This window comes from Nyctibius grandis, chromosome 15, assembly GCF_013368605.1.
Source record: "Nyctibius grandis isolate bNycGra1 chromosome 15, bNycGra1.pri, whole genome shotgun sequence".
Lineage (NCBI taxonomy): Eukaryota > Metazoa > Chordata > Aves > Nyctibiiformes > Nyctibiidae > Nyctibius > Nyctibius grandis.
Genome location: NC_090672.1, coordinates 5,571,761 through 5,596,418, shown reverse-complemented (window position 1 = coordinate 5,596,418; position 24,658 = coordinate 5,571,761). Strand labels below are relative to the sequence as shown.

Below are 24,658 nucleotides of genomic sequence, written 5' to 3'. Positions count from 1 at the left end.
GTGGCGAGGAGGAGATCTGAGCAGCATCGGGCTTCGTTAGGAACCAAAGCCAAGGTCCTGGGGCCTTTTCAAAGAGGATTTTCAGAGGCAAGCTCAGCCCTGCTCCCCTTGGCCTTGGGATCCCTGTAGCAGGACTTTTTCTCAGATAATTCAAGTATGTTTGGAAGTGGGCGTTTGCTTTCAGGGCAGCCGCGGTTTTGCCCCCCCAAAGATGACGGTGCACAAACCTGGGTGCCAAGGGGGCTGTGACATGTGGCATGCTCCCGTCCTGGGGCTGCAGTCCAAGATTTCCTTGTCATCCAACATCAACTGCTTCCCAAAACGTCTCAGTCTGGCTTCTCCAGAAGTTTTTCCTCCACGCTGGTTTTCACGAGCCCCATATCTGAGTGTGGGACCCTCGGGGCTGTCCTGAGTTGCTCGCACACTCAGGCAGATGGGTTTATGTCCCCCCCCCATCTGCTCACGTCTCGGGACATAACCTGGGGGAAAAGCCCCTCATGGAGGGGACACGTTTTGCCCCAGCCCTCTCCACCGGTCTGGACCCCCCCATGTCCCACTCTCGCTCCGTCTCTGTTATTTTCTAAAACACGCACGACAGCAGCCTGGTGTCGGAGCTGCTGCCGGCAGCGGTGCCGTTCCCGGTGCGAACGGCAGAGGCCAGGCCACGGCCGCGCTCAGCACCGCTGGGAGCCGTGCCCAGCAGCAGCAGAGGATGCTCGGCCTCCCCCATGGCCCAGCGCTCCCTTCCCTCTCACCTCCATCCCGCCAGCGTCCGCTGCCCCACTCCCTCATCCCCATCGTGTGCTCTCTCCCGCCCACCCCTGAGGGGACACAGGGCACCCTGGGACCACGCAAAGATGGGGGGAGTTTTTCCTACCAGGCAAACTGGGAACCCAGGTCTGGTTCGGTGAGGGTGGTGCAGATGGAAAAGCCCCCCCCAATCCTTTCCTGCCGGCACCACGGTGCTGGTGGCAGCGGTGACACCCCACTCTGCGGCAGATGGAGCTTGTCACAGCGTCCTCACCTGCCTGTCCCCTGCCCTGTCCCTCGAGGGGCTGGGAGATGGGGATCAGCACCCATCGCCCACCTGTGCCGTGCCCTGCCACCTTTGCAAGCACAGGGATGCTCCCGCTCACCTCAAAGTCCACAGCCTGGGGGACCCCAGCTCTTGTCCCCAGAGGCACTGTCACCCCCAGGTCCTGACTGAGCCACCCTAGCAGCTCACAGACCCCTCCAGGCCCAGATATTAGTGGGAAATCTGTATTTTTGCCTCCTTCAAGTCCTGTTTCCTCCCACCCTCCCTCCCCAGCCAGCCTGCGGTGGGAAAGCATCAAGAAATAAAACAATATCAAATGCGATCAAAGGCAGGCTGGTGGGAGTTTGTCTTTTGAGGTTTCCTTCTCTTTTATTGCTTTCCCAAAGAATAAACATTTGAGAAGGCTCTGGGGTAATTTAGTGGAACAGGAAAGGGCAGGAGGCTGGGAGCCGCCTTTGGCAAATTTCATAGGATGATGGTCCAGCTTTGGGGATTTTCCTTCTAGTAGAAATGACCTCCCATCAGATGATAAGGCTGGGAATGGGCTGGTTTGGTGGGGAGGCTGCTTCGCCCCCCCGGCACTGAGGCTGGGGTCAGCGGGAGCTGCTGGGACAGGGGCTAGGGCAGAGGATGCTGCCGTGGGGAGGAGGAGGGATTGAAGCGGGTGAATTCAGAGCAGCGGGGAGGAAGCGGTGACCTTTGAGAAGCAATATCTTCCTCGCCCGCTGCTATTTATCCAGCCTTCCCCGCGGCTCCTTCTGCCGAGCCCGACCCTGTAGGCGCAGGCCAGGCCGGGCGACGCTGGGCTGCGGCTGCCTCCTCTCCAGGGGTGGGTCTGGTTTGCGGGGCTGAACGCAACCTTTACTGCTGGAACAGCATCTCTGCGAGAGGCTGAGCCTCCCTGCCTGATGTCCTCGGGCCGGGGAGCCGGGAGGAGAAGCCGTCCGTCTGTCCCTGAGCATCCCCCTTGCCCACGTCCCGCTGCCCCTGCGCAGGCTGCGAGCTGGGCTGTGCACGGGCACAGCGGGTCCGTGCCCGGCTGAGCGGAGGCTGCAGCGCAGCGTTTACCTGCACAGAGCCTGCATTCACCTTCAAGGAGGTGACCTGCATGCCGCCGAGCCAAGCTGCATCCAGCAGCTGGGTGCTGCGGGGAGCAGAGCACTGACTGGCTGGGCACCATGGTCCTCCGTCAGCCTGGGAAGGGCAGGGGCCAGGGAGGCTCAGCATCCCCCCATGCAGGACCCCAGGGGAGGTGGGTGCGATGCTGGACTGCCAAAACAGCCGATTCCCCGGGGCATCCTTGTGAGCACCCGCAGTTCTGCCAGCACCCTACCTCTCCATGGGCACAACCACCCCTGCAGACACCCCATCCCTGCAGGCAACCCTCTCTGTCATCACCCCGACCCCTCTGCCAGCCTCTGGTCCCAGAGTGGGTCCTGGCACGGGTGGGTTTGCATGGAGGGGGGGATGGCTGCTGTCTCACTGACCCCCCACCCAGCCGATATTGCTGGGATTATTCTTTAAATCAGGTTCCCGAAGCTGAGGGTACAATTTCCAGGACCTGCTCCCTGCCTTTTGCACCCCCCATCACCCTCAGCACCGGTGTGGATGTCACCCGGTGCCCCGGCAGATGCGGGCCAGGGATGATCTGGCGCCAGGGACAGAAAGGAGCAGCACCAAGACCTCAAAATACATGTATAGGACTACATTATATGTAGGTAGATATAAAATATATTGTTAAATCCTGAGTATAATCGTAATTAGCTGGTAGCAGAGCCCCAAGTGATGCGCAGCCCTTGGCAGACAGATGAGACACGGGCTTTCCTAAGTTTAAAATAAACCAATTTCCCTGCCCATGCACTGCTGGCCTTTCTGTCCAGCTGATTTTTTCCTCTACCAAGAAAACCATAAAAACAAGATAAAAATATTTGTAGTTATTTACTGAAATACCTAAAGTAAACGAAAATCACTTAGAAAAGTATCCCCAAAACAAATCTCACTGCTACATAAATATAAAACCACAAGAATGTGGCAGAGCCCGATGATTATTTTATTTCAGGAGCTGTTTGGAACATCAGCCTTAAAACTGATCGAACATACAATCAACAGCATCTGTGGAGCTGTTTTCTAAAGCTTTCCCTTAAAGCAAATATACTTGTCAATTGATGGAAAGGATTTGTAATAAACAGTAATAGATGTCCCATAAAAATAGGATTTGTGGTACACAGCAATAGATGTCCCACCTGCATGGGGATGGGAACCCTCCCAGCAGCAAAGCTGTTTGCTTTGGGTGATGCCACAGTGTTTAATGCACCGATGTCTCCACGCAGCCCCCACCCAGGGCTAAACAATAACCAGCTGTTCTATCACCCAAGAGCCCTCCCCAGGCGAGAAATGGAATTGGGAAAAGGAGGGAGACTCATGGGTTGAAATTTAAACAGATTTAATAAACTAAGAAACCCGATAGCAATACTGATGTTAACACTAAATACACAAAGTGATACTTAGCCCATAGGGTGGTGGCAGGTCCCTCCAGCGACGGGAAAGGGGGAAAGGGAAAGAAGGGAACAGAGCAAAGAGCCCCCCCATCCCCACAAGCTTTCCCATTTATAGTGAACCTGACGTTAATGTTATAGAGCACACCTGTGGGCCAGCCTGGGGCAGCTGCCCTGGCTTTAGCTGCTAATGGCCTTGATCACCATCCCAGGGCTGGCCACAAACTGAAATGAAATGCAGCAGAAAAGTGATTCTATGATTTTATCCCCACGAAACCAGGACAGCCGAGCAACAGGAATGTCCTTTTTGCTGGTTTGCTCCCCAAAGAGAGGGTTGCTGTTTGTCAGTGTGGGGATGGCAGTTGCCCCCGAGGTCCCTGGGTAACAGCCTGCCTACCCGCCAGGAGCCATCCTCCTCCTCCTCCCAGCCCTCTCCTCCATCCTCCCTCTGCCCTCGGCTCTGCTCTCTCTCAAAAGTGCCTGGGAGAAGAGAAACCTGGCTGGAAATTAGCCAGGAGGATTTTTCAATCTGAGATGTGCACTTCCCCCCCCGCCATCCCCAGCGCTGTTATTTCATCTCTCGGCTGCCAAACTCCCGGGAATTAATCCCGGCCGGCGCTGACAGCGTTTACATTCAGCGCTGCTCAGATAAACCATATCGGCCGGTGCAGCTGAAGAGGAGCCGGGCGCGGAAGGAAGGGCCGGCTCCTGCTCAGTGTCAGCCCCACCGGGGTGGGATGATTTTTTCCTGCTCATTTTTTTTTTTCCCCAAGGACTTTGCTCTGAGCCAGGAGCCACCAAAAACGCCGCACGGCTGAGGGTGGCCGTAGGGCGGTTGGTACAGCAAAGCCTGGAGCTCCTGGCTGTTATCTTGATGCAGGTAAAGGGGAAGGAGAAGGGATGTGTCTGTCCCTCACAGTAACCTCCTGCCTCTCCCCTTGGCTGTCACTGGGTGTTGGTGGCATATGGGCACATGGTGATGTGCCACCTCTGAGCCAAACCCGCACCGGGGTCGTGAGGCCACAATTCCTCCAGCACGTGGCAGATGCTGGGCAGGGAGCACCAGACCCCATGGCCGATGGCGTGGGGCGAAGGGGCTTTGCTGGGGCTGGAGCATGAGATACAGGCTCGAGCATGCCCCGTGCCATGCCTTAGCTATCAAATCCCCCTCTCCCTCCACTCCCCAGCCTGTAAAACATCACCGGGGCCACCGAGGTGGTGTCTAAGAGCTGGATCTCCTCCGGCTCCTCTGGGTGAGGGGGTACCTCCTGGAAAGCAGCATCCCCAGGCTGTGACACTTGGAAACAAGATGGGTTTAGCCCCGCCTGGGCACGGGCAGCAGGAGGGTGGGAGCCCATCTCCTGGGCACCTGGGCCAATTTTCCAGTGTGCTGTGAGCCTCATCCTCCCACCCTGTCTCCTCTTCCTTGCAGAGTGCTGGTGTGGCCATGGGGTCCAGGTCACGGAGCGATCGTCTCAGCCACCCCGAAGTGACAGGATCTGGGGGGTAAATAGTACGAAGCGAAGGGCTGTGTACATATTTCCTCCCTCCAAGGTAAAGCTGAAATTCCCGGCTCCTTTTCAACAAGCTGTCGGAAAAACCAGCCTGTGTCAGCACCCTCCGGCCACCCCTGGTTCTGGCTAGTCTCAGCCCAGCGTGCAAAGGTCTAAGAGCTTCAGGTCCCCACCGAAACCTCCCTGCCCCTGAGCTGGCCAGTCCTTTTGCTCGGATTTCTTTTCCAAGCCAATGCTTCCCATCTGGAGCATAGCAGCGTGCGGGCTTTGCTGACCGTTCACCTCTGTCTGGAAGTGTACACAGGATGTGGTGGAGACTCCAAGGATGGTTTATTAGTCACATTAACAGCCCCAAGCAGTTTCCCCCCAAAAAAAAGATGCAGCAGGAGAAGACACATTGAATCAGGCAGTTATTCCCCTTCCCACATGGGTTGGCCTTTAGTTCCCTTCTCCATGGCCATGGCCAGTTGGGCTTGGTTTGGCTAAGCCATAGGGGAAGAAATAGGCCCCCCCCCACCTTGCATGGCTACCTCAGTCCCTGCAGCTTGGGGACCCTGTACTAGCTCAAGTGCCTGCCCACGCAAGAGCTACCCCATAACGTGCAGGGTTGGAGAACCTCATCGTTGCCCTCAGCCCAACAGGAGACAAGTCAGCATCAGGTTCCCCGGGACCCTGGGCAGCCTCCAAGGCACCGATCTCTGCCCTCCTCCCGCTCAGACCCCATTGAGAGCCCCCCCAGCCTCAGACCGGGGTCCTATGCTGGGATTGCTCCCCTTAAAATTGCTTGTGGCAGGGTGCTGGTTGTTTCTACCACCCCGGTGGGTCGAGCTTGCCCTTCCCTGAGAGCCCATTCTGAATTGTGCTGATGTACTTGGCATCAGTAGAGAGGAGCACAATAAAAAGGATTGCTCGGATTTCTTGCATCCCACGGACATGGGGCTCATGGGACCACAACATGCTTCTGTCTGTCTGTCCATCCGTCCTCCACCAACAACTTTGGAAATGTTGGCCAGTGTCAACCAAATTTGACAGAGGTCTCAAATACATCACAGGCCTGTTTCGCAAAAGAGAGAGCTGGAAAGACCCATGGAGGGAAACCACGACATGACCCAACCGTGCTGGGACCCATCCCACTGCAACGTGATTCAGCCGCAGTGAGAGGCACAGGAGGAGCTACGTGGGACAAAGCCATGGAAAACTTGCTTCCTGCTGCTCAGGGAGCTGTTTGTTATTTTTGAAGGCTGGGAACTATCTCACAGTTCTTGGAGGTCGCGGTTGCTGCATCTTGTGGCCATCATCACCACTGGTGATGTCCAGTTCTGCCCCGCTGCCTCCCGCAGCGGAGGAGCCTTCGTCTCAGTGCCTGCCTGGATTCCCGTGCCATGGAGGCTGCGTATCAGCCTTAGGACGTCTGTTAGGGAAAGGCCCTGCCGGTCCCGTGCAGCGAATCCTCCCTGCATGCATTTTGGGCTGGCTGGGCTGGCGAAGGCACAGGAATGGCTCCTGATCCAGGGAGAGTCCCCAGAGGTTTGCACAACGTACCTGGAAGTCAAGCGAAGAGCCCGGAGGAGGAGCAGACCTTCCCCTTCTCACTGGAGCCCATCAGTACAAGGTCCCCAGCCAGCTCCACCACCCTTGGTGCAGAAGGGCAGCGAAGGGCACATCTCCTCCCTTGGCTGCTGCTTTCCAGCTGCAAAGCTCCCTCGCTGGTGCCCCGGAGCGAGCAGGCACCCACAGACACACCTGGCCATAGGGCAGCCCCCACATCCCCCCAACACCCCCCAGCGTCGCAGCCACCCCACCAGAAAGAAACCAAGAAGAGCTGGAGGGGTTTGATCGATTTATCCACTGAAGATACAAGTTTCGGTTTAATAACACCATTCTGTCTGGTTACAAACATACTAAAAACCTACAAAAAAAGAAAAAAAACAAGTTACACCCATCGTACACGAAACGGCATGTATAAAACCAGCACGGAAGCGCCGAGAAACACATACAGGGACAGTATCGGCAGCAGTAACAGGAAAGACACGGAGTTACATCAGACCCCACCGTCTGTGGGTCGCGGTGGGACTGGTGAAGACATACTAACAATTAGAGACGACTTCAGCTATGGAAAATAACTAGTGTCGTGGTCTGTTCGATAGGTCAGACCCAGGCGGGTGGTTTTGTCCCTCCCTTTCGGATAAGTTGGTCCAAGGTGAGCTCATGGGTTTCCCTTCCACCCGTCCGTGTGGCACCGCTGGCGCCGGCCCAGAGCAGTCCTCGCACCGACAGCAGCGCACCAGGGCGGCTTCCCCACGTCAAAGGGCAGGGGAGGCTGAGCTCAGGGGCCAGAGGCCAGCCGGCCAAAATCTGGTCCCTGCTGAAGTCGCTGGGCACCTCCCCAGAGAGCAGGGAGACACTGGGATCCCCTTTACGGGGGCAAACTGGCAGAGATGCAACAGGAGTCCCCCAGGAGAGCCTGTGGCTTGGCTGTGGGGATTTGTCTTGCCATAAGAGAAGACAAGGGTGGTGGCACAAGGTCCTTAGGGGTTCCTTGGCTCTGGTGGCGTTGGGGTGTCTCTAGCTGGCCGGTGTATATGGAGCTATACCTGCTGTGAGCGTTGGCCATGGAGGGGGACAGGGTGGACGAGATCTGTGTCCCATCCCAACCTAACACTCTCCATTCCCTCCCACGCTGAGCTCCCTCTGAGGAAACGCAGCGTCAAACTTGGGGTGGGAGGACACAAGCTGGTTGATAAGAACGGGTGTCCCCAAAGGGAGCCAGGATGAGGCACTCAGTGGGGGGGACCCTGCCCTGGGGACACCAAATCCCCCTCCCCACTCAGCATTCATCTGCTGCTGGCAGGGGCACAAAGACTTTCCCAGCCCGGTCGCAGGTCCAAGCCCAGCCCTGATGCTAAGGCAGAGGCACTGGCTGAGCCAGGGGCCGGATCCTGCCCCGGGAACAGGGGCCGCAGCTCTGAGCAGAGCTTGGCTGGCTTGTACGGGGGCAGCTGCAACAGCCCGGCCATCGGAGGGGAGCAGAGAGAGCAGGAGCACTCGGGGAGCATCCCTGGGGAAGGCGAATGGGGCTGGGGGACATGGGGGTCCCCCCCAGGGAAGGGGAGAGAATGGCTGGTCACCAGCACATGACAGTGCCATGTCCTAAGCCCCCAGCTTCTCGCCCGTGAATTTTGGGGGAACACCTTGATCCCTACCTGCCGCTGTCAAGGGGAGCAAAGCCGAGCCCAAAGCGCGCGTGGGCAGCGCCCTTATCTCAGCCCAAGTGCCGGGAGGTGAAATGCCGATCCCCAGCGAGCAGGGCCTGAAGCGAAGTGGGGACAAGGGGGGACAAGCGGGTGCCCAGCCGGCTGCGGTGGGTCCGGGGGCGATGGTGCCGGCAGTCACAGGGAGCAGCTGTGCACGCGCGTGCACCGCAGAGCCGCGCTCAGAGCCAAGACCCGGCCTCCCTTTCTGCTCCTCCACACGGCCTTTATCAACCCTGTCACTCTGGAATGGTATTTTTTTCCTTTTTCTGTTCATTTTCATCTCTCCCCAGATGAGAATTTTCCCCGGTTTAAGCAATGCCTCCTCTGCTGCAGGCGGCGAAGAGGGGGTGTTCGCTTCATCTCTGTCTCTTCCCCTTGCGAGCTCTGCCCCGGCCGCCCTCCCCGCTTCATCTTACTTCCTACAGAGCTGGTAAAAATAAACATGTTTTTGTTTGCGGATATTTGACTGGCCTGCAATTTGGCTGATGGAGGGGGGGTGCTCCTCGAGGGACAGCAGCTGCACACATCTGGATTTGCTTTAGAAAAATGCGCCTGGAAAAAACCCCAAACCCAACACACACGCGTGGGCGCATGAGGTCCTGGGTCAGTTTTTTTTCTAGAGATGCCAAGAAAAAAGAAGAAACCAAGCCCCGCTCAAAGGTGAGGTGGGGGGACCTCACTGCTGCTCCCCCAAAGCCATGGCACACAGGTGGGTCGGGCATGAGCACGGGGACTTCCCAGCCACCCCAAAATCACCTCCCTGCTGATTGTGACTGAACCCAGTTTTGGATTTGGGAAGGGAGAGGAAGGGTTTGCACTGAAAAATAAAAATTCCCACCTGGAGCATATTAACCTCAAAGGTTAATGTGTGAACTTTGTGTAAAGATGAAACATCCCCATACGGAAACACCCCTGGCCCAGCATCCGCTGAGCACGGGGAGTACATGAACTCGGCGAAAATATGCGCCGCTGGCCCCGAGGCTTTGGCAGAAATCGGTGGAGCTGTGCTCGTGATGCACCCAAAAATAATATCTCACAGTCCTGCTCCAAGCGATTGCGCTCCAGCACAAGAATGGAGAGAAGTCAATGACCGAACAGGTCTTTCCCCATCTGCACAGGCCTCATCCTGACACCAGCCAGCCCCTGATGTCCGACGGCCTTCGCCAGCCGTGCAGGGGATGAGCAGCGGCTCTGACGTTCAAACGTCAGGGATGCAGGCTGCTGGGCTGGATTTTGGGGGTGTTGGCCCTAAACGACAGCCCTTCCCATCAGCGAAGCAGCATCACTTGTCACCTTCCTTTTACAAACCCCATGACTTTGCACGCTGCCATGCCAAGGACAGCCGTGCCCTGAGCGGTTATTTCCACCCAGGACGTGCCGTAGCTCCTGGCTCCATCGCTCCTCTCCACCTGTTTTACCATGGGACATAGGGAGGTAAGAGCTGCAAGGCCAGAGAGAGCAGCTGTGGGGGCATTAGTGGAGTCCTGGGGCTATTTGGGGACTAACCCTGGTCCCAGGGCTCTGCAGGAAGGCGAGGGAGCGCTGGGGAATGTGGACAAGAGGTTTAGAGCCCTCCCCAGATCCCTCTTTGACCAGAGCCAGGGCACTGGGTGATGGCACAAGCTCTGGGCTCCATCCAACCAAGCCCAGAGGAACAGGAGAAGACATCTGCTCTGCTGTCACTCTGAGCAGCCATCCCCCATGGTCACTGCCCTGGTGTGGGCTGCACCAGCACCTTGGCACGAGCGATGGGAGGAGCAGGGCTGGGCTCCGGGGTTTGCCCCTCCGTACGGGCTCCCGCGGATCCTGAGCAGAAACCTGCTGTTACAGCCCACGGAGGAAAGGGGAAAACCCCCCTGAGAGCTTTTCTGGGAGCAGGGACCCGGTGCTGGCCACCCCCCCAGCGATGCCAGGGCTGGGGGGCAGAGGAGCCCCTTGGCATGGAAGGAAAACACCAGAAACAGGGAAAAAACCCTATTCCCTGGGGATGATTAAAAGCACAAATGAAGCGGCTGCGGGTGGGCAAAGCAGGAGTGTCTGGCTGGCTGCTCCGGAGGAGGGAGGTCAGCCATGGGGAAGAGTTTCTGCTGCCCCTCCAGCAGCGTCCCCAGGGCAGGGGGATGTCCCCAGGGCAGCCGTGGGGATCCCAGCTGGGGACTGTGGGCTTGGTCAAGCCGACATCCAGGAGAGGAGCTGGTCTTCCCCAGAAAGCTGCCAGCTCCCGGGGGCAGCAGTGGAGTGAGGCCAGAGGAAATCTCAGAAGGGAAACCCCCCTCCCACTTCAACAGGTAACATTGCCCTTAATATTAAATATTAGAGCTTTACAAACAACAGACATTTTGGGAAACACCGGGTGGCAAAGACACCAAAGCCTCTGAGCACATCTGATGATTCCCCCCCAACCCTTTGGGATTCAGTCCCCAGAGTATCCTAAAAACCCAAGCGGGAGGCAATGGGGCTGCTCCTCCTCTCTTTTTTTGTAACCAAAGGGGAAACTGAGGCAGAAACCAAGCAGACTCACCCACAGCTTCAGGAGGAGTCGGTGTGGGAGGCAGGAGGAGAGCTGCAAGCCCTGCGGCCATGTCTCGTTTTGGGGGGGGAGAGCCCTTTGCCAGGCATGGGCGGGAGCATGGCCACCCCCGAGGAGGGACACAGCTCCTCATGGGCTGACCTCTACCAGGCACTTGATTTGAAGGAGCCCAGTTTCCCCAGGAGGGCAGGGATATGCTCTATGTAACAAGGTATTTATTAATTTTAACAGACCAGGGACCTTCCTTCACACCCAGGAATCCCTCCTGCTACGTCCACTTCATCTTTTCCCCCCTCCTGAACCCCCTTCTCACCGAGCGGGGCAGAGCTGCCCCAGCCCTACGTCCCTGCACCACCACGGTGCTGGCTGCCAGACAGACAGACCGACCCACGCACGCCAGCTCCCAGGGCAGTGGCACAACCTGGGCCACCCGCACCCATCCTCATACACGTCCCCGCTGCCCGCGGGAGCTGAAGGGAGGCGGGTGGGCTCACCAGCTCCCTGCATCTGTCACATCTGGCACAGGGATCCCACCGAGGCACCGTACTCCAAGCTGCCCAAAGGCATCCCCCTCCTTCCCCACTCTCACGCTGGGGGAGGACATCTCTCCCACCCCGGGAGGGTTTACAACAGCCAGCCAAGGAGGGGGACTGTGGGTGACGGGAGAGGCGAGGGCTGCTGCCAGCCCCCGGTGCAGGGTGATGGAGAGCAGAGAGCGGCTCCGGCCACAGCCACCGGCCCTGCCACCCTGCCACCCTGCCCAGGGAGCAGAGAAAGTGCAAAGCAAAGCAGTTTCGGCACCAGCTGGGCAGCCGGCGGTCCCCAGAAGCATCACACCCCTAAAAGCAAGGGGCCAGGTTCACCTGGGGGCTTTGTGTGGTAAAACGAGGGTCGTGTCATTCATCAGCAAACGGGGCTGCACGTCACTGCCGCGCAGCAGAGCTCGAGCAAGGGACTTTGAGATGGCGCAAGCGAGGTGCAGGGTCTGGGCAGTGGTGATGGACAGGCCAGGGCAGTAAGATGGAGCCAACAACCAACGCTCTCCCCTCACCCCCTGCATCCCCTTCAACAGCTTCACCCCGACCCACCCACACCCTTCGTGGTTCTATTTTTTTGGCTTATTTAGTTTGTTTTTAAACCCCATGGAGATCAAATTGTGACTTGGCAGCTAACGGAGCTGGCCCTACCGGGCTCCCCAGACTGAGCGAAGATCTTGAGAAGAGACCAGAGTGAAGTCCTGGGGGGAGCGAAGCCCTCCCTGCCCCTCGCCTGGCCCCACTGGCCGCTCACAGGGTGGCGGTGGGGTACTGCGCCCAGCCCACCTCCTTGTACGCCGCCGTCACGTGGGTGTAGATGAGGGTCTTCATCTTGGTCCAGGCGCCGTGTGCCTCCGGGGTGAAGTCATTGGCGTATTCTTCAGCAAAGACCTCCAGCATGACACCAGTGAGTTTCTGGAGGGATGAGGACAGCAAAGGGTTAACAACTCTCCAGCTAACAGCAAATTTAGCTTTTTCCCACAAAACCAATTCAATCCTGTTGTTGAGTTCTGGGAATGACAACCCTCTGCAGAACAGACAGACAGCAGGGAGGTCTGCCAACACCCCGGGGGACAGACGGGGCAGGTAACCAGCCTGCCCTGAGACCCGGCCACGATGGGGTGCTCCTTGAAGGTTCAAGCATCTCCCTAATTTGGGTACCTCAAGTTATCGAGTCCCTTCTATCATGCTTCATTCCTAAACGAAGGAACGTGCTGCCACAGCCACGCTGGAGGGGCTGCAGGCAGGAGGGTTTCCCTGGGCAGGGAGAGGTACTTGATGCTCCAGCGTTGGCTGCGTTTGGGAACAGTGGTGGGACAGCATCACTGTGGGACACTGCAGCAGCCACTGCACCCCACAACCAGCCAACCTCCTCCAACCATCCACCGCCTCGCCACAGCTCCCCCTCTCCTGCCCTCTTCCTAATTTCTAAAGCATCCCAGAGATTTTTTTTTTTCCCCCCATCCTTTACCTTAAAGTAGATAGGCTCCACTTTGTGCTTGAGGGCATGGGCTTTGCCCACCAGGGCCAGAACAGAGGAGACCTTTTCGGAGTCATTGAGGTTCTCCACCACAGTGTTAATGGCACCCATGACCCTCCGAGCGTGCTTACGCAGTTGCAAGCTCCTCTCCATCTCCAGCGGGTCCTCCATGTGCTTGAACTGGCTGAAGTACTGCTTGGCCGATGGGAAGTTGACAAAAAACCTTCAAGAAAGAATAGACACGAACTACCATCAGGAGGGTGAGAGCAGGCTGAGAGGTTAAAGCAAAGCATGGAGTGGTGGAGGCACTGGAAACCACCCCCCTGCACCTAACACAGCCAGGGCTGGGTTTCTCTTTGAATTGCCCAGGAGCTGTGGCATTCAGCTGCCTGAAAATCAGCAGGTTAATGCCTTTCTCCTCAACCTTCTCTATCTGCTACAAGGGCATCCCAGCTGGATATTAATCTACAAAGCAAAGACCAAGTCTTTGACACCCGGAGACTCTAGCTCAGGCGTGCCAGATGCTGTGTACGTGCCCACATACATCAGAACATCGTGTACTGTCTCAGGGAGCTGGAGATTAGCAGCAAAACTCTTCCCTTACCCCAGCCAGCCCCTCCTGGTCCCTCTTTCCCAGTCCCACAGCAGCTCCCTGGCCCCATCACCCCAAGGCCCCCCCACCCCAAATGCCCTTAGACCAGATCAGCCCCACCAGTGCCTCCAGAGAAAGCTCAGCCCTGAGCTCGTGTCACTGCTCATCTATGCCAGGAGCCAGTTCCTCCAGTGCGAGGATGCCCCAAACACCTGAGGACCCTCTTTTCTGCAGGATTAAATCAACCCCAATGAAATGCAGCTGGAGCAAAGGGAGCTGCGGTTGCAGCTGACATGCTGATCTCCCAGGGGGGCTGGAGGGGGTTTGAAGGGCACGAGGTGATGAGGTGCAGGTCTGGGGCCACCGATGCCAGCACCGTCGATGCCAGCAGCACAGCCAGTCACTCGAGTCGCATTCACCACCCCTTTTACACAGGAGAGAACAGCAGCAGCGTTTGCTCCCCGCTTTCACCCAGCTCCCTCCCTCCGATGGGGCTCTCCCTGCCTCCTCCTGGGCCCCCCTTCGCTGGGACAGGAGCCAGAGAAGGATGCTGAGGAGGCGGCAGACAGCTCCCAGGGCTGTCCTCCATTGTCCCCAGCTCCAGGCTGACACCCGGCTGCCTCCTCCCCTCTCCCAGGCTGCCGTAACCCTCTCCCCAAGCACCATCCCAAACCATGAGAACTTATCCCAGCCCTTTTCCCAACCATCCCTACCTCCCTCCAGGACCAGGTGGGATCATCTTCCCTACTCACCACTCCACGAATAATCGTGATATTGAGGAGCAGGCTCCTTTACCACTTTGTTATCCTCCTTTTCCCCCCTCCCTCCCTTCCTTCCCCCGCTCCGTTGGCTTGTGAAAGCTTGGGGGCATTGCCAAGGAAGCGACGTGAAGCAGCTCCTGGAGCACACCCGCTGCTTCTCTTGCTTCCCCGAGGCATCTGGGATTCATCAGATGGCCCAAAATAGGTTTCGGAGGTGTGAAGAGTGTGCGGCGGAAGGGGTGGGGGAGGAAGGAAGGTGGAAGGGGGAGACAAGGTGTTGCTTTTAAAACCCAGGGAGGGCGGGACCCGTGACAAAACTCCTCTTGTTATTGTGCAGCCTCTCCTCTGGCAAAGCTCCTCCTGACACATCTGGTCCCTGTCTGGAGAAATCGTTCCCAGGCCCATCTGCCTCCAGCTCCTGTCCCCACAGAGATGCTCAGTCCATCTCCTTCAGCTCAGAGCCGTCAAAGAGGCCATCGGAGCGAGGGGCGGTTGGGGATGGACACCGGTCCCCTGGCTGGGGGACGGAGCCAGCTGGGGCCACGCAGATAGCACCGTTCCCGGGATTCAAGACTTCTGCCCCAAGCATTTCCCATCAGGACAAATATTCCTCTGTGTTTTAATGGGACCATATTTTCCATTCGGCCCCAGGATCCTTATCCTCCTGTCCCATCTCTGCCCACCTCTGCGCAAGCTGCTGCAGCCCCCAAGATCAAACACCCCACCAAGGTCAGAGCTAAGGGTTTTGCCGTCCCTGCTAGCAGATCTTTTCCCCCAGCTCTGTCTGGCTTCCCCCTGGGCGCTGGGAGCAGGGGGTGCTGCTGGAAGTGGGACCTGCTGCCCACAGACCACCCTGACGCAGGGGATGGAGGCTGCCAGCCGGTCAATGCATGCCCAAGCCTCTGAATCCCAAATGATCGGAAGTTCCCTGAAATGCCCTATGTGACCTCAGCTCAAGGACATGTTGTGAAGACCCAGGGAATGAGCTGAGAAAAATTCCCGCTCTGAGCCAGGCTCTTTCAGCATCCCCATCACCTCTCTGCCACTTCCAGCTGGCTACACCAGGAGCTAAGAATGATTAAACCCCAAAAAGTCCCCAACCCAGCCAGTGAAGGATCCAAATATTTGATTTCCAACCTTTCCCCGCTTCACAGACCCTCCAGGTGACGTCCCCGTGGGAGCCAAGCCCAGCAGCTCTCCTAAGGGACCTGCGAGAGGGATGGAAAACCAGCAACACCCTTGGCTCAGGGGCTCAACCCCGTGTGCTCTCCGTTCGCTTTCACGGATGGAGAACTGAAACAGGGGAGCCCAAACCATCTTTGCTTCGAGTTGAAAAGCAAACCCGTGGCCGGCCAGAGACCCGCAGCCATCTCTGCTTGGCCAGTGCCTCTCCGTGGGGCTGGGAAAGGCAGGCGCCTGCAGCAAGGGCTGCTGGCCCGGAGCAAATGTTTGAGTTGTCGAACCAAGATGAAGAGGGAAGGAGGCTCGCTCAGCCGTAGTGAATAAACAGAGAAGATTAATTTAACACAAAGGTTAAATATAACCAGAGGAATAGGGGGGAGAAGAAGAAATATATAAAATAACTCAAACAATAGCGAATGAGAAGAGGTGTCAGTTGGGGTTTTTCCATCTACAGAACATTTTTCAAGAGGTCAAACATCTCAGGCTCCAGAATTCTGTTGGCTCATTACGTGTGTGTATGTTTTGGGCTCTTTTTCTTCATCGGAGTCATTAAAAGGACGATATTTACCATTGCATCTCACGCAAAATGATGATTGACAGAAGCCAGATGCCTGCGTACCGATCTCATTAAATTTCTTTTTAAGCGATTCCATTCTGCACCCGCTAATTTGTACTCTGCGAGCTACATCTGGACCCACGGCCAGGATGTCAGCATTGCTTTTCCTCTCTCTTTTGCCCTTTTAACAACTTTAAGGACACGACCATTCCCAGTAGCAGAGCCAAAGGAAATAATTAAGGTGCAAAACCACTGCAGTCACCGGGAACCTGTTTTCTGTTCAGGAGGAGAGATGTCACTTCTCCTCCCATCTCCCCCATCTTCCTCCCTCTCCCTGGACCCAGCAGAGCAAATCCTGTACGGAATAAATCTTCAAGCCCAGCCATCTCCTTGCTTTCCCAGCTGGAAGGAGGAAGGAAGGTGCTCGCTTGGTCCCCCTTAGCACCTAAACCCTTGATGCTTCACTTACCCTGTTGGCAAACCATGGGGCAAAACCATCAGCGAAGCTCCTGGGAGGCTTCAGCTGAGCCCCCAGCCAGCACTTGTAGACTTTTTTTTTTTGCTAGATTTTCCTACCAAAGCTTTCTCGCCTCGTCTCTCTACGTGGGAGAAGCTCTCTCTAACTCAGCCCGGAGTCTCTCCGCGTCCCTTTTCAAACCTCTCCTTCCAGCTCCTTTCTGCTTGGGTGCCCACAAAGCAGCTGATGAGGGGTGGGCAGGTGGTGTGTGGTGCTGCTATTTATTACGGTGAGGGTTGTCTCACCGCTTCGCCTGCGTGCTCCCCCCGCTCCTCCCAGCCACCTGTAGTCTATCCTCCTATTCCCAGGCTGGGGCAGGGGTGCTGGGTGCTGCCCTTGTTCACAGCTCCCAGGCCAAGGTGAGAAAGGGCTCAGCCATGGCAATGCCACTGCCCAGCGAGGCAGAAAAAGGCAATTCTGACTGGAGGAAGAAGAGGATGGTGCCTGCTTGCCCCCGCAGCACAGCTCTGCCCGTGTCCGCTCTCCGAGGGCTCATGAACCAGTGGAGATGGTGGTGGGCAGCATCTCCAGCTCCGGCGTGGGGAGGGCTGGAAGGAAAAGGGCCAAGCCCCCCCAGTCCACACACTGGTGCTAAATTCAACTTCTTCTCCAGCTGAGGAAGAAGAGGTGTGGCTGGCCTTCCTCCAGGTACAGCCCACAGCCTGCTGCAAAGCCTCAGGCACAGCCTCCAGCACAATGTGGAGCTGTAACGCCCCGGGTACTGCAGAGCCCCAGGGCAGAGGGACCAGGACACCCCAGTGAGGCGGGGACAGGACCCAGCAGCAAAGATGCAGCCAAATACATTTGGGCACGAGCTAGCAACTCCCAAGGGCACGTCCTGCTCCTCGTGTGGGCACAACTCGCACCTCCCAGTCCTCAGTGCTGGTGTCTTCCCCTACCATGGATGTGGATTCAGCCCAAAGCCTCTTGGCTGCGTAGATGAGCCTTTAGGCCAGGGGCAAGGGCAGTTTTCATCACATAAATGAATTAACGGTGCCAAAGTGGCTTTCCCACACATCTCTGGTTTCCTCCAGCCCTTGCAATCCCCTTCGCTCAGTGCCTTCATCCACAGCATCATCCTCAGCCCCTCCACGTTTGTGTCCCTGCCCCTCTCCACAGCCAAGCCTCTGTCCCTGCCTGTGCCCCTGCCCGCTGGGTGTGAGCGGCCACGTTGTCCCCCTCCACCCTGTCACTGGCATCACTCCCCGCACCAGGCACCCCTCCTACAGCCCTGCCAAGCGGGGCCAGCGTGGCCTGGCAGGGTCTGTGGGTATTAGGAAACGATGCTAAAATGTGATGCTTGCTCGTGGGGCCACGCTTGGAGGTACAGCCCCTCTCTGCTGCACAGCATCGTTAACAGAGCCGGCTGGCAGAGCGGAGACTTGGCCCTCGCCTCCTGCTCCGGGGAGGGGTTTTAAGGGCTGGTACCAACACACCCAGCACGTCCCCAGCCAGGGAACCCCTCAGGGGACAGCGTCCGACCCCCCTGTGCCTTTGCTTCCCTTGGCCAGGGATGTCCTTGCAGCTCTCGGGGTGTTGAGTGGGATCTTTCTAGCCCTGCATAGCTCACAAGGGATGCAAGGGCAGCCCTGGGACAGGGCACGTGGGAAAGGCTCTTCTCGGGTCACGCCGGGAGCTGCTGGCAGCCCCGAGGCCGTGCTGGTGCGGGATGTGCCACAGGGATCCCCCGTGCAGCCGCCTTGGCCGTGAAGCAGCCGAAAGGGCTGGTCCCAGGTGCTGCGATCAGAGAGCGAACGCAGCCGTACGAGAGGGGCTGTTTCTAGACAGAGGTTATCAAACCCCCCTCGCCCCCTTCGCTGCTCACGGAGGGGGCTGCTGGTTTGGGGAACGGTCCTCGTGCGTGTCCTTGTCAGCCGAGCCCTGCTGCTCTTGGGCTCTCTGGAAAAACATCTCTCCAGCTTGACCACGATGATTCGTGGGCGTGTGACAAGCCGTGGGACAGGGACATCACTGCACAGAGGGTCGGGCTTTTCATCGGGCCCTTTTCAAAGCAAGATATTGCAGCAGGGGGACCTCTCTGAGCTGCTTTGCTCTGAAATGTACCCGTCAGCAGCCAGGTACAGGCCCCTTCCCTGCGGTCACCTCCACAAAACACATGCTGGCTTTGAGGGTAGCTGCAAAATCACTTCTTTAAATGCCTCTTTTTGGGTGAATTCAACCCATTTTTTTAGATTCGGCTGAAAAAAGAAAAAAGGGGTTTCTGCATGGCCAGACTCATTGCTCAGGCTCTATTTTAACCTCAAGCTTACAATAACGCCTGTCATCCAAGGAGTACTTTTATATTTCAAAGCTCTTTGCAAACTGTCTGAATCCAGGTGTGTCAGCTCGGACCAAGCAGCTGTCGAAATGCGGGGGCCTAATTCCGCATTGGCAACCCTTTCGCTTCCCCTCCTGCAGCTCCCGAGGGGGGAAGAGCACCTCAGGAGCAATGGAGAAGGTAACAGTGCTGGGAATTGGGAAAGCTGATGGGTCTGGAGCAGAGACGGGGGAACAGCGATGGAGAAACCCCATGGACATGGCATAGGCTGCGGTGGCCGTGGCAGGTCGCGCCGCCTGTGCTCGGCGTGTGGATTTGCCTGGGGGATGGTAGAAACTGTCCCTGGGTTTTATCCTCTGATGGGATCCGTAAAGTTGTGTGGTCCCACATCTGTGACCGCGGTACGTGCGTGTGGGTGTGGGAGCGAACGTGTGTGACGGTCAGGACAGGCTGCGGCTTCAGCCCTGGCGACCCGGGTTTAGTCGGGGTCTGCAAAGGACGAGGGTCCCGAGCCCCCGCTGATGCTCACCTGGGTGCTCTCAGCCCCTGTGTGCCGCAGAGGGTGGGCAGCGGGAGCGCTGGGCCACCCCGGTGCCTGCATCCCCCTGTGGGGTATTGACAATAAACCACTGCGAGGGCGTTAGAGAAAGGGGGACGCTGGGGGAGCGACGGGCGCGTGCTGGAAGGGCTCCCGCGCCGCACAGCGAGGGCTAACGCAGACGCCAGAGCTGCTGAAGGCTGCCCCGCTCCCCTCGCGCGCCTGGGGCCAGGGGTGTTTTTCAAAAAGGACTGATTCCTCAATTGCAGATGGGGAAACTGAGGCACAGTGACGAGCCCAGGGGCATGAGGAGGCTATGGGCGAGCTGCAGCCCAGGGCTCCCAGCCATGCTGGGAGCGACCCAGCCGAAACGTACAGCCCCAAACGTGGAGGTCGAGGCTCCAGCCCCAGCTCCAGCTCCGAAGGGTTAAGGCAGCGGCTGGGAGATGGAGCCTGCAGAGGTCCCTGAGCTCCGGAGGAGAAAGATGAGCAGATGAGGAGGAAGATGAGCATGGCGAGGAGACTGTACTTCCTCAGGCTCCCCCACCGAGGAAATTGTCAATTAGCAACAGAGTTTTAACCGCACAGTGCAGATTCAGTGGCTGCTCAGCCAGAAGCCCCCATTATCCGTGTTTACGTCCTCTGGGACCCCAGAGGCCCCGCGGGATCAGGACCCCACTGTGCTGCTGGCGGGGCCGCGGGGGTTTGCTATGGCTTCAAGCCCTAGCAACAGCCACGAGGGCTGGGAACCCAATGCCCAGCTCTGTGCTTCAGTTTCCCCATCTGCAAAGCATAGAAAGGCTGGAGGTGGAGGAGGAAGTTGCTGGGCAGGGGCTGAAGGGCAGAGGGAGCTGGACTGGGTTCCTGTGGGACACAGGCACCAGCCCTCCCCATCGCTGCTTTTCGAGTGGGCATCGCTGCCTCCCTGCCTCCGCCCTCGGGGCACAGGATCCGGCCCCAGATTCATTTCAACCCTTTACATCCAAAGCTGCTGCAAAGCCCCAGCCCTTCCCACACGGGAAAAAGTCATTCCCTGTCCCCAGCAGCTCCGAAGGGATGGAGAGGGGACAGAGCAGGAAAGCCCGGAGAGACCTTCTGCCACCAGACACAGGCAACTCCCCGGTTCCAACCCCGACCCCACCAATGTGGCTGCTAACAGATTCACCTGCTTTTACTGCTCTGCACAGTGGACTTGCACCAAAGGGGGGCCCAAAGCCATGCATCCCCCTCCCCTCTCCCCGGCCACCCTTGTGCACATCACTTTCTGCCTCAGTTTCCCTAGCAAGGCAATGAGCAACACCAGCCCCATACGGGTAAAGCTCTCAGCCGTCGGCACGTTGCACGTTTGCACACCCAAAGGGGTGCTGGCCAGGTCACCTCGCACTGCACCGGCGCCCGCCCACTGCCCCCTCCCCAGCCCCGACCTCAGGAGCTGCTGAATCACATCTCGGGGAGCGGGAGCTGCCTGCCCAGGCTCCCGGTGGCCTCCACGCCTGACCCACTTCTCCCAACGGCTGATACCAGCTGGGAAATGCAGCTGGGAGAGCAGCAGCCACCAGTGCCCCCAGCCCCGGCCAGGGCTGCCCTGCTTTTGCTTCCCCAGGGAGCGCAGGGTGGGAGCGGGTGCAGGGCAGCAGCACGAAGCCCCCTTTGGGGCTGGGGTTTGCTGCCGGGGGGGCAGCGCGGCCGTTGGAGCGGTGGCACGGGGGTGCAGGCGGGTGCACAGGGGACAGTAGCTCTCCCAAATCACACTGCCATCCCCGGGGACATGGGCTGGAAGTCCAGACCTCGCTTTAAGCATCGCAGGGAAGCTCTGGCTGAGGGAGCGGGTGCTGGGCTTAGCTGGGACGTGCCAGGGCACGTGCCATGGCCAAGCACGCAGAGGGTCCCCAGGAGCCCAGAGTCCCCCCAGGAGCCAGCTCAGTCCTGCCCTGTTGGCGCAGCGGGGGGAAACCCCTCACCACGGTGCCACAACTCTCCTTGGAAAAAAAAAAACTGGACCAGAAACTTCTACTGGGAAAGTTTGAGTTGGGACCAGAGCTTGGCCACACGGTCCCCACTGCCACAGCTCGCTGTCCCTTGTCCCCAGCCCTGCTCCGAGCCCCACAACTGCACACAGGGACACCAAAAGCAATGAGCTGCCCTGGGTGGATCCCCCGTGGCATTGCCACGAGTCCCTCGGTGCCAGCCGCGGGCACCTGGACACGCTCCCTGCGCCCATGGGTGGGGAGCCATGGCGTGACCTGGGTGCCAGGTGAGGAGCTGGCTGCGCACTTCTGCTGACCGAGCCCCATGCGAGGTTCATGGGATGGAGAAAAGGGGAGTTTTGCATCCACCATACCTCTGCCCTGAGTGGGCTTCGGACCCAGCCCAGGTGGGCTTGGTGACCCCAGCTGCTGGCTGTCACCCCTCCTGACTGCCCCGGGGGGCTACAGGGAGCGGGGGGCCTCGGGGGAACGGGCTCAGCCATCAGCTGGCTCTGAGAGAAGGAAACGTTTGAGAAGGAGGTGGAGAGGGGACTCAAAAGTCATTTTGGATTCTCTGAGGAGAGGTCTCGCTAGGAAAATCCCATCGCAGCGCTGTCAGCGAGCCTGGAGGGGACCTGGCACCTCTGCTCCCTCCGGATCCCGCGGGCTCAAGGCATTAGCTCTCAGCCTCTTGGAAAACTTTTGGATGATCATTAATAAACAGCGCATCCACCCGAGGGGTTCTCTGAGCACCCCCAGTGCCCTGCTGCAGGAGCAACACGGGGAGGACACAGCCCCGTGCCCTGTCTCCTGCCCGGGGTGGCTGGGGCTGGGTCCCGGCGGGACCTGCCCAGGGACTTCCCTGCAGTGCTGGTGCCCGGGGTGGGCGCCCGGAGCTTTGTCCCTCTGGGAGCATCTTTGCTGTTTGCCAACAGATCAGTGCATGCACCTTGCCTGCCCCTCACCTCGCCCTGCCCGCCCTCCTCTCCTCTCCCCCCTTCAGTAAGGGAAACAGCCTGCACCCCGCTGACACCCCAAACTCCAGCGCCCACAGGACCCCACGGGATTCACACTCTGTGCCTCCCTGGGGCAGTCAGACGAGGGTGGCACCCCCAGCCGCCGCGAGCACACCCACCTGCCCCTACCCACCCCCAAGAGCATCATCTCCCCCGTTCTGGCTTCGGGCGCACGCACGGGGCTCGTGAGCTGCCCGTCTGTGCCGCACACCCCAGGCCATCGGCCAGGGGGGTTCCCGGGGCGGCTGGGCTCTGTCCCCCCCCACCGCCCCCCATACCCCCTTTTCCCACCACCAACTTCAGCGCTCTCCTTCCCGCCGACGCTGCCGCCGGAGGGACAGATGGTGCCCTCGGAGACACACCTGCTTGGGTTTTATCTTGGCTCCCAACTCGCATTATTTCACCCGCCAGCCTGCTAGGCACCGATGCCATCCGCACGCAGCCAGCCGCGGGGGGTAAAAAAAAAATACCCCCCACCCACCCAAGCCCAGCGCCGCTACCCCCCCCACCAACCCGCCACCCCCCCGGCTCCGTCTGCGGGCTAAGGTGACCTTTGCGGTGGAAGCAGCTTCCCCCAAAGTCCCCGGCAAAGCTCCCCCCGCCGCCGCCACCCGGCTTGAAGGTGTGGAAATCAGCGGCAGGCTGTGAAACCCTGCCTGCTCCCCTAGCGATGCGCCCAGCCAGCTCCCCACTCGCTGTCACTCATCTCCCTGCAGTTAGAGATATTGTTCTGCCTCTTGCTCAGCTATAAAGAGATTTACTTGGATTTGCTGCTTCCTTCTTTTTTTTAATTTTTTTTTTGCCTTTTTTTTTTTTAAATACCTGATGAGTATGGAGACCCCGACATCCTCGCAGTTTGCGTATATTCTGCTCCATGTCTCTTGAATAACCTTCTTTTCTGCATCTGAAATCTCTTCACTTCTTTCCCATCTCTCAATCTCCATTTCTCCCTGGACTTTCTCCATGAAAAACAGCCGGCACGATCCTCCGGGAAGCCAGGAGGAGATAACGAGAGATGCGTGTGAGCGGGTATATCCTGCGAGGAGAGACAAGGTGTTTGCTGGGGTGCTCTGTGGACACCGAGGGGTGTGTGTGTGTGTGTGAGCGCAGCTGCCTGTCGGCGTGGTTCTATATAAAATTTAAAAGCAATATCCCGGCGGTGTGATGCATGCGGTTAGATTTCAGATCTCCTAGTGCTGTCCATGGCTTCAGCTCGGCTCGGATGCGTGCGGCTGACTGACGGGGAACTGCCTAAAAGTAAAATATTCAAAGGCATCGCAAGACCAGCCTCTTCAATGTGCGAACGTGAGCTCACTTTCTCCCTCTCTCCTCCTCTCTCCCACTCCTCCCTCCTTCCCTTTTTTTTTTTCCCCTCCCCAAAAGGGAGGGATGAGGGAGATGTCCTGGGCAACATCAGGACGGTGCTCTATGAGGATGGGGGTAGGTTAGGGCTGGAAGTTTCTTTTTTTCCCCCGGTCCTTGTAAACAGCTCAGAGGAAATTCAGAGTTAAAGTTATCCCAACCGCTGGCTCCACCGCTCTCCCCCCTGATTCTGCAGGCGGTTGTGCTTTGAAAGACGGATCCTCGCTCGCCTTTTGATGTCTGGGCTGCACAGGGTCGGGGTGAGATGGGAGCGGGAGGCACCCCCCACCCACGAGCATCCCTCTGTCACCCAAAGGAGATCACAGTCCGTCCCACGGGGACTTTTTTTAACGACAAGAATTTGCTCTCCCTTCTCGTGGCAGGACCCGAGTGCAAAGGGATCCAGAGTTAAGGCGCTCGTGAAATGAATCTATTATTGTTGGTCTGCGATTGCATCGCTCCCGGTGGCACCTTGGCAGGGACGAGGAGCACGGGAACACCTCCACGCCAGGCTCCCCGCTGCCTCCCCGTGCGGGCTTTCGGGCTGGTTTTTACCCAAATGCCATTTCCAGCTCCCAGAAAATCCGGCATATTAAACCCTCAGCGCAGTCCATTTGCACAGAGAGAAGGCAAATACTCCAGAGGCTTGTAATAACCGACAATCCCCCAGAGGGGGATCAGAGACAGGAGAAGCAGCCTGGTGTGCCCAGCCACCTCCCGCACCCACTGTGGGGTGAGCAGACAGACAGACGGACAGACAGGCTGGAGGGCAGGCAGGGGCTGGGGGGTGGCTGAGCCCCTTGCGGGGCTGGAGCTTTGTTATTGCAGCTCTGTCGAGGCTTTTTGCTGTATTTCTCCTCAAACCCAGCCTCGGTTACCAGCAGCCAGGCCAGTGGTGTCAGCAGATTTGCTCTTGCAGATCTAAGGACAGCTGGAGGAGATGTTCCCCATGGGTGCCCCACTGTGGGTCCCCCACTGACTTTGCACTGGGACCGAGTGGGAGCCCCAAGTGTCCGTGAACCCCTCAGCTTGGGGACACAAAGC

The 24,658-nt window shown here is 58.2% G+C and overlaps 1 protein-coding gene across 1 annotated transcript; it reads right to left on the bottom strand.

Moving 5' to 3' along the window:
* Window positions 1-6,881: 6,881 nt before the first annotated feature.
* On the bottom strand, window positions 6,882-23,528 carry CYGB (cytoglobin). The gene is made up of 3 exons (XM_068413526.1): window positions 23,075-23,528; window positions 12,837-13,068; window positions 6,882-12,280 (listed from the first exon to the last, which is right to left on the bottom strand). The coding sequence occupies exons 1-3, from the start codon at window positions 23,215-23,217 to the stop codon at window positions 12,116-12,118; spliced, it is 540 nt and encodes a 179-aa protein (XP_068269627.1). The 5' UTR covers window positions 23,218-23,528; the 3' UTR covers window positions 6,882-12,115.
* Between the last annotated feature and the right edge of the window lie 1,130 nt (window positions 23,529-24,658).

Coding starts and splice junctions, on each gene's coding strand:
- CYGB (XM_068413526.1), bottom strand. CDS start 23,217: ATGGAGAAAGTCCAGGGAGAAATGGAGATTGAGAGATGGGAAAGAAGT. Junction 13,069..23,074: donor GGGGTCTCCATACTCATCAG/GTATTTAAAAAA, acceptor TCTTTCTTGAAG/GTTTTTTGTCAACTTCCCAT. Junction 12,281..12,836: donor TGGAGCCTATCTACTTTAAG/GTAAAGGATGGG, acceptor TCATCCCTCCAG/AAACTCACTGGTGTCATGCT.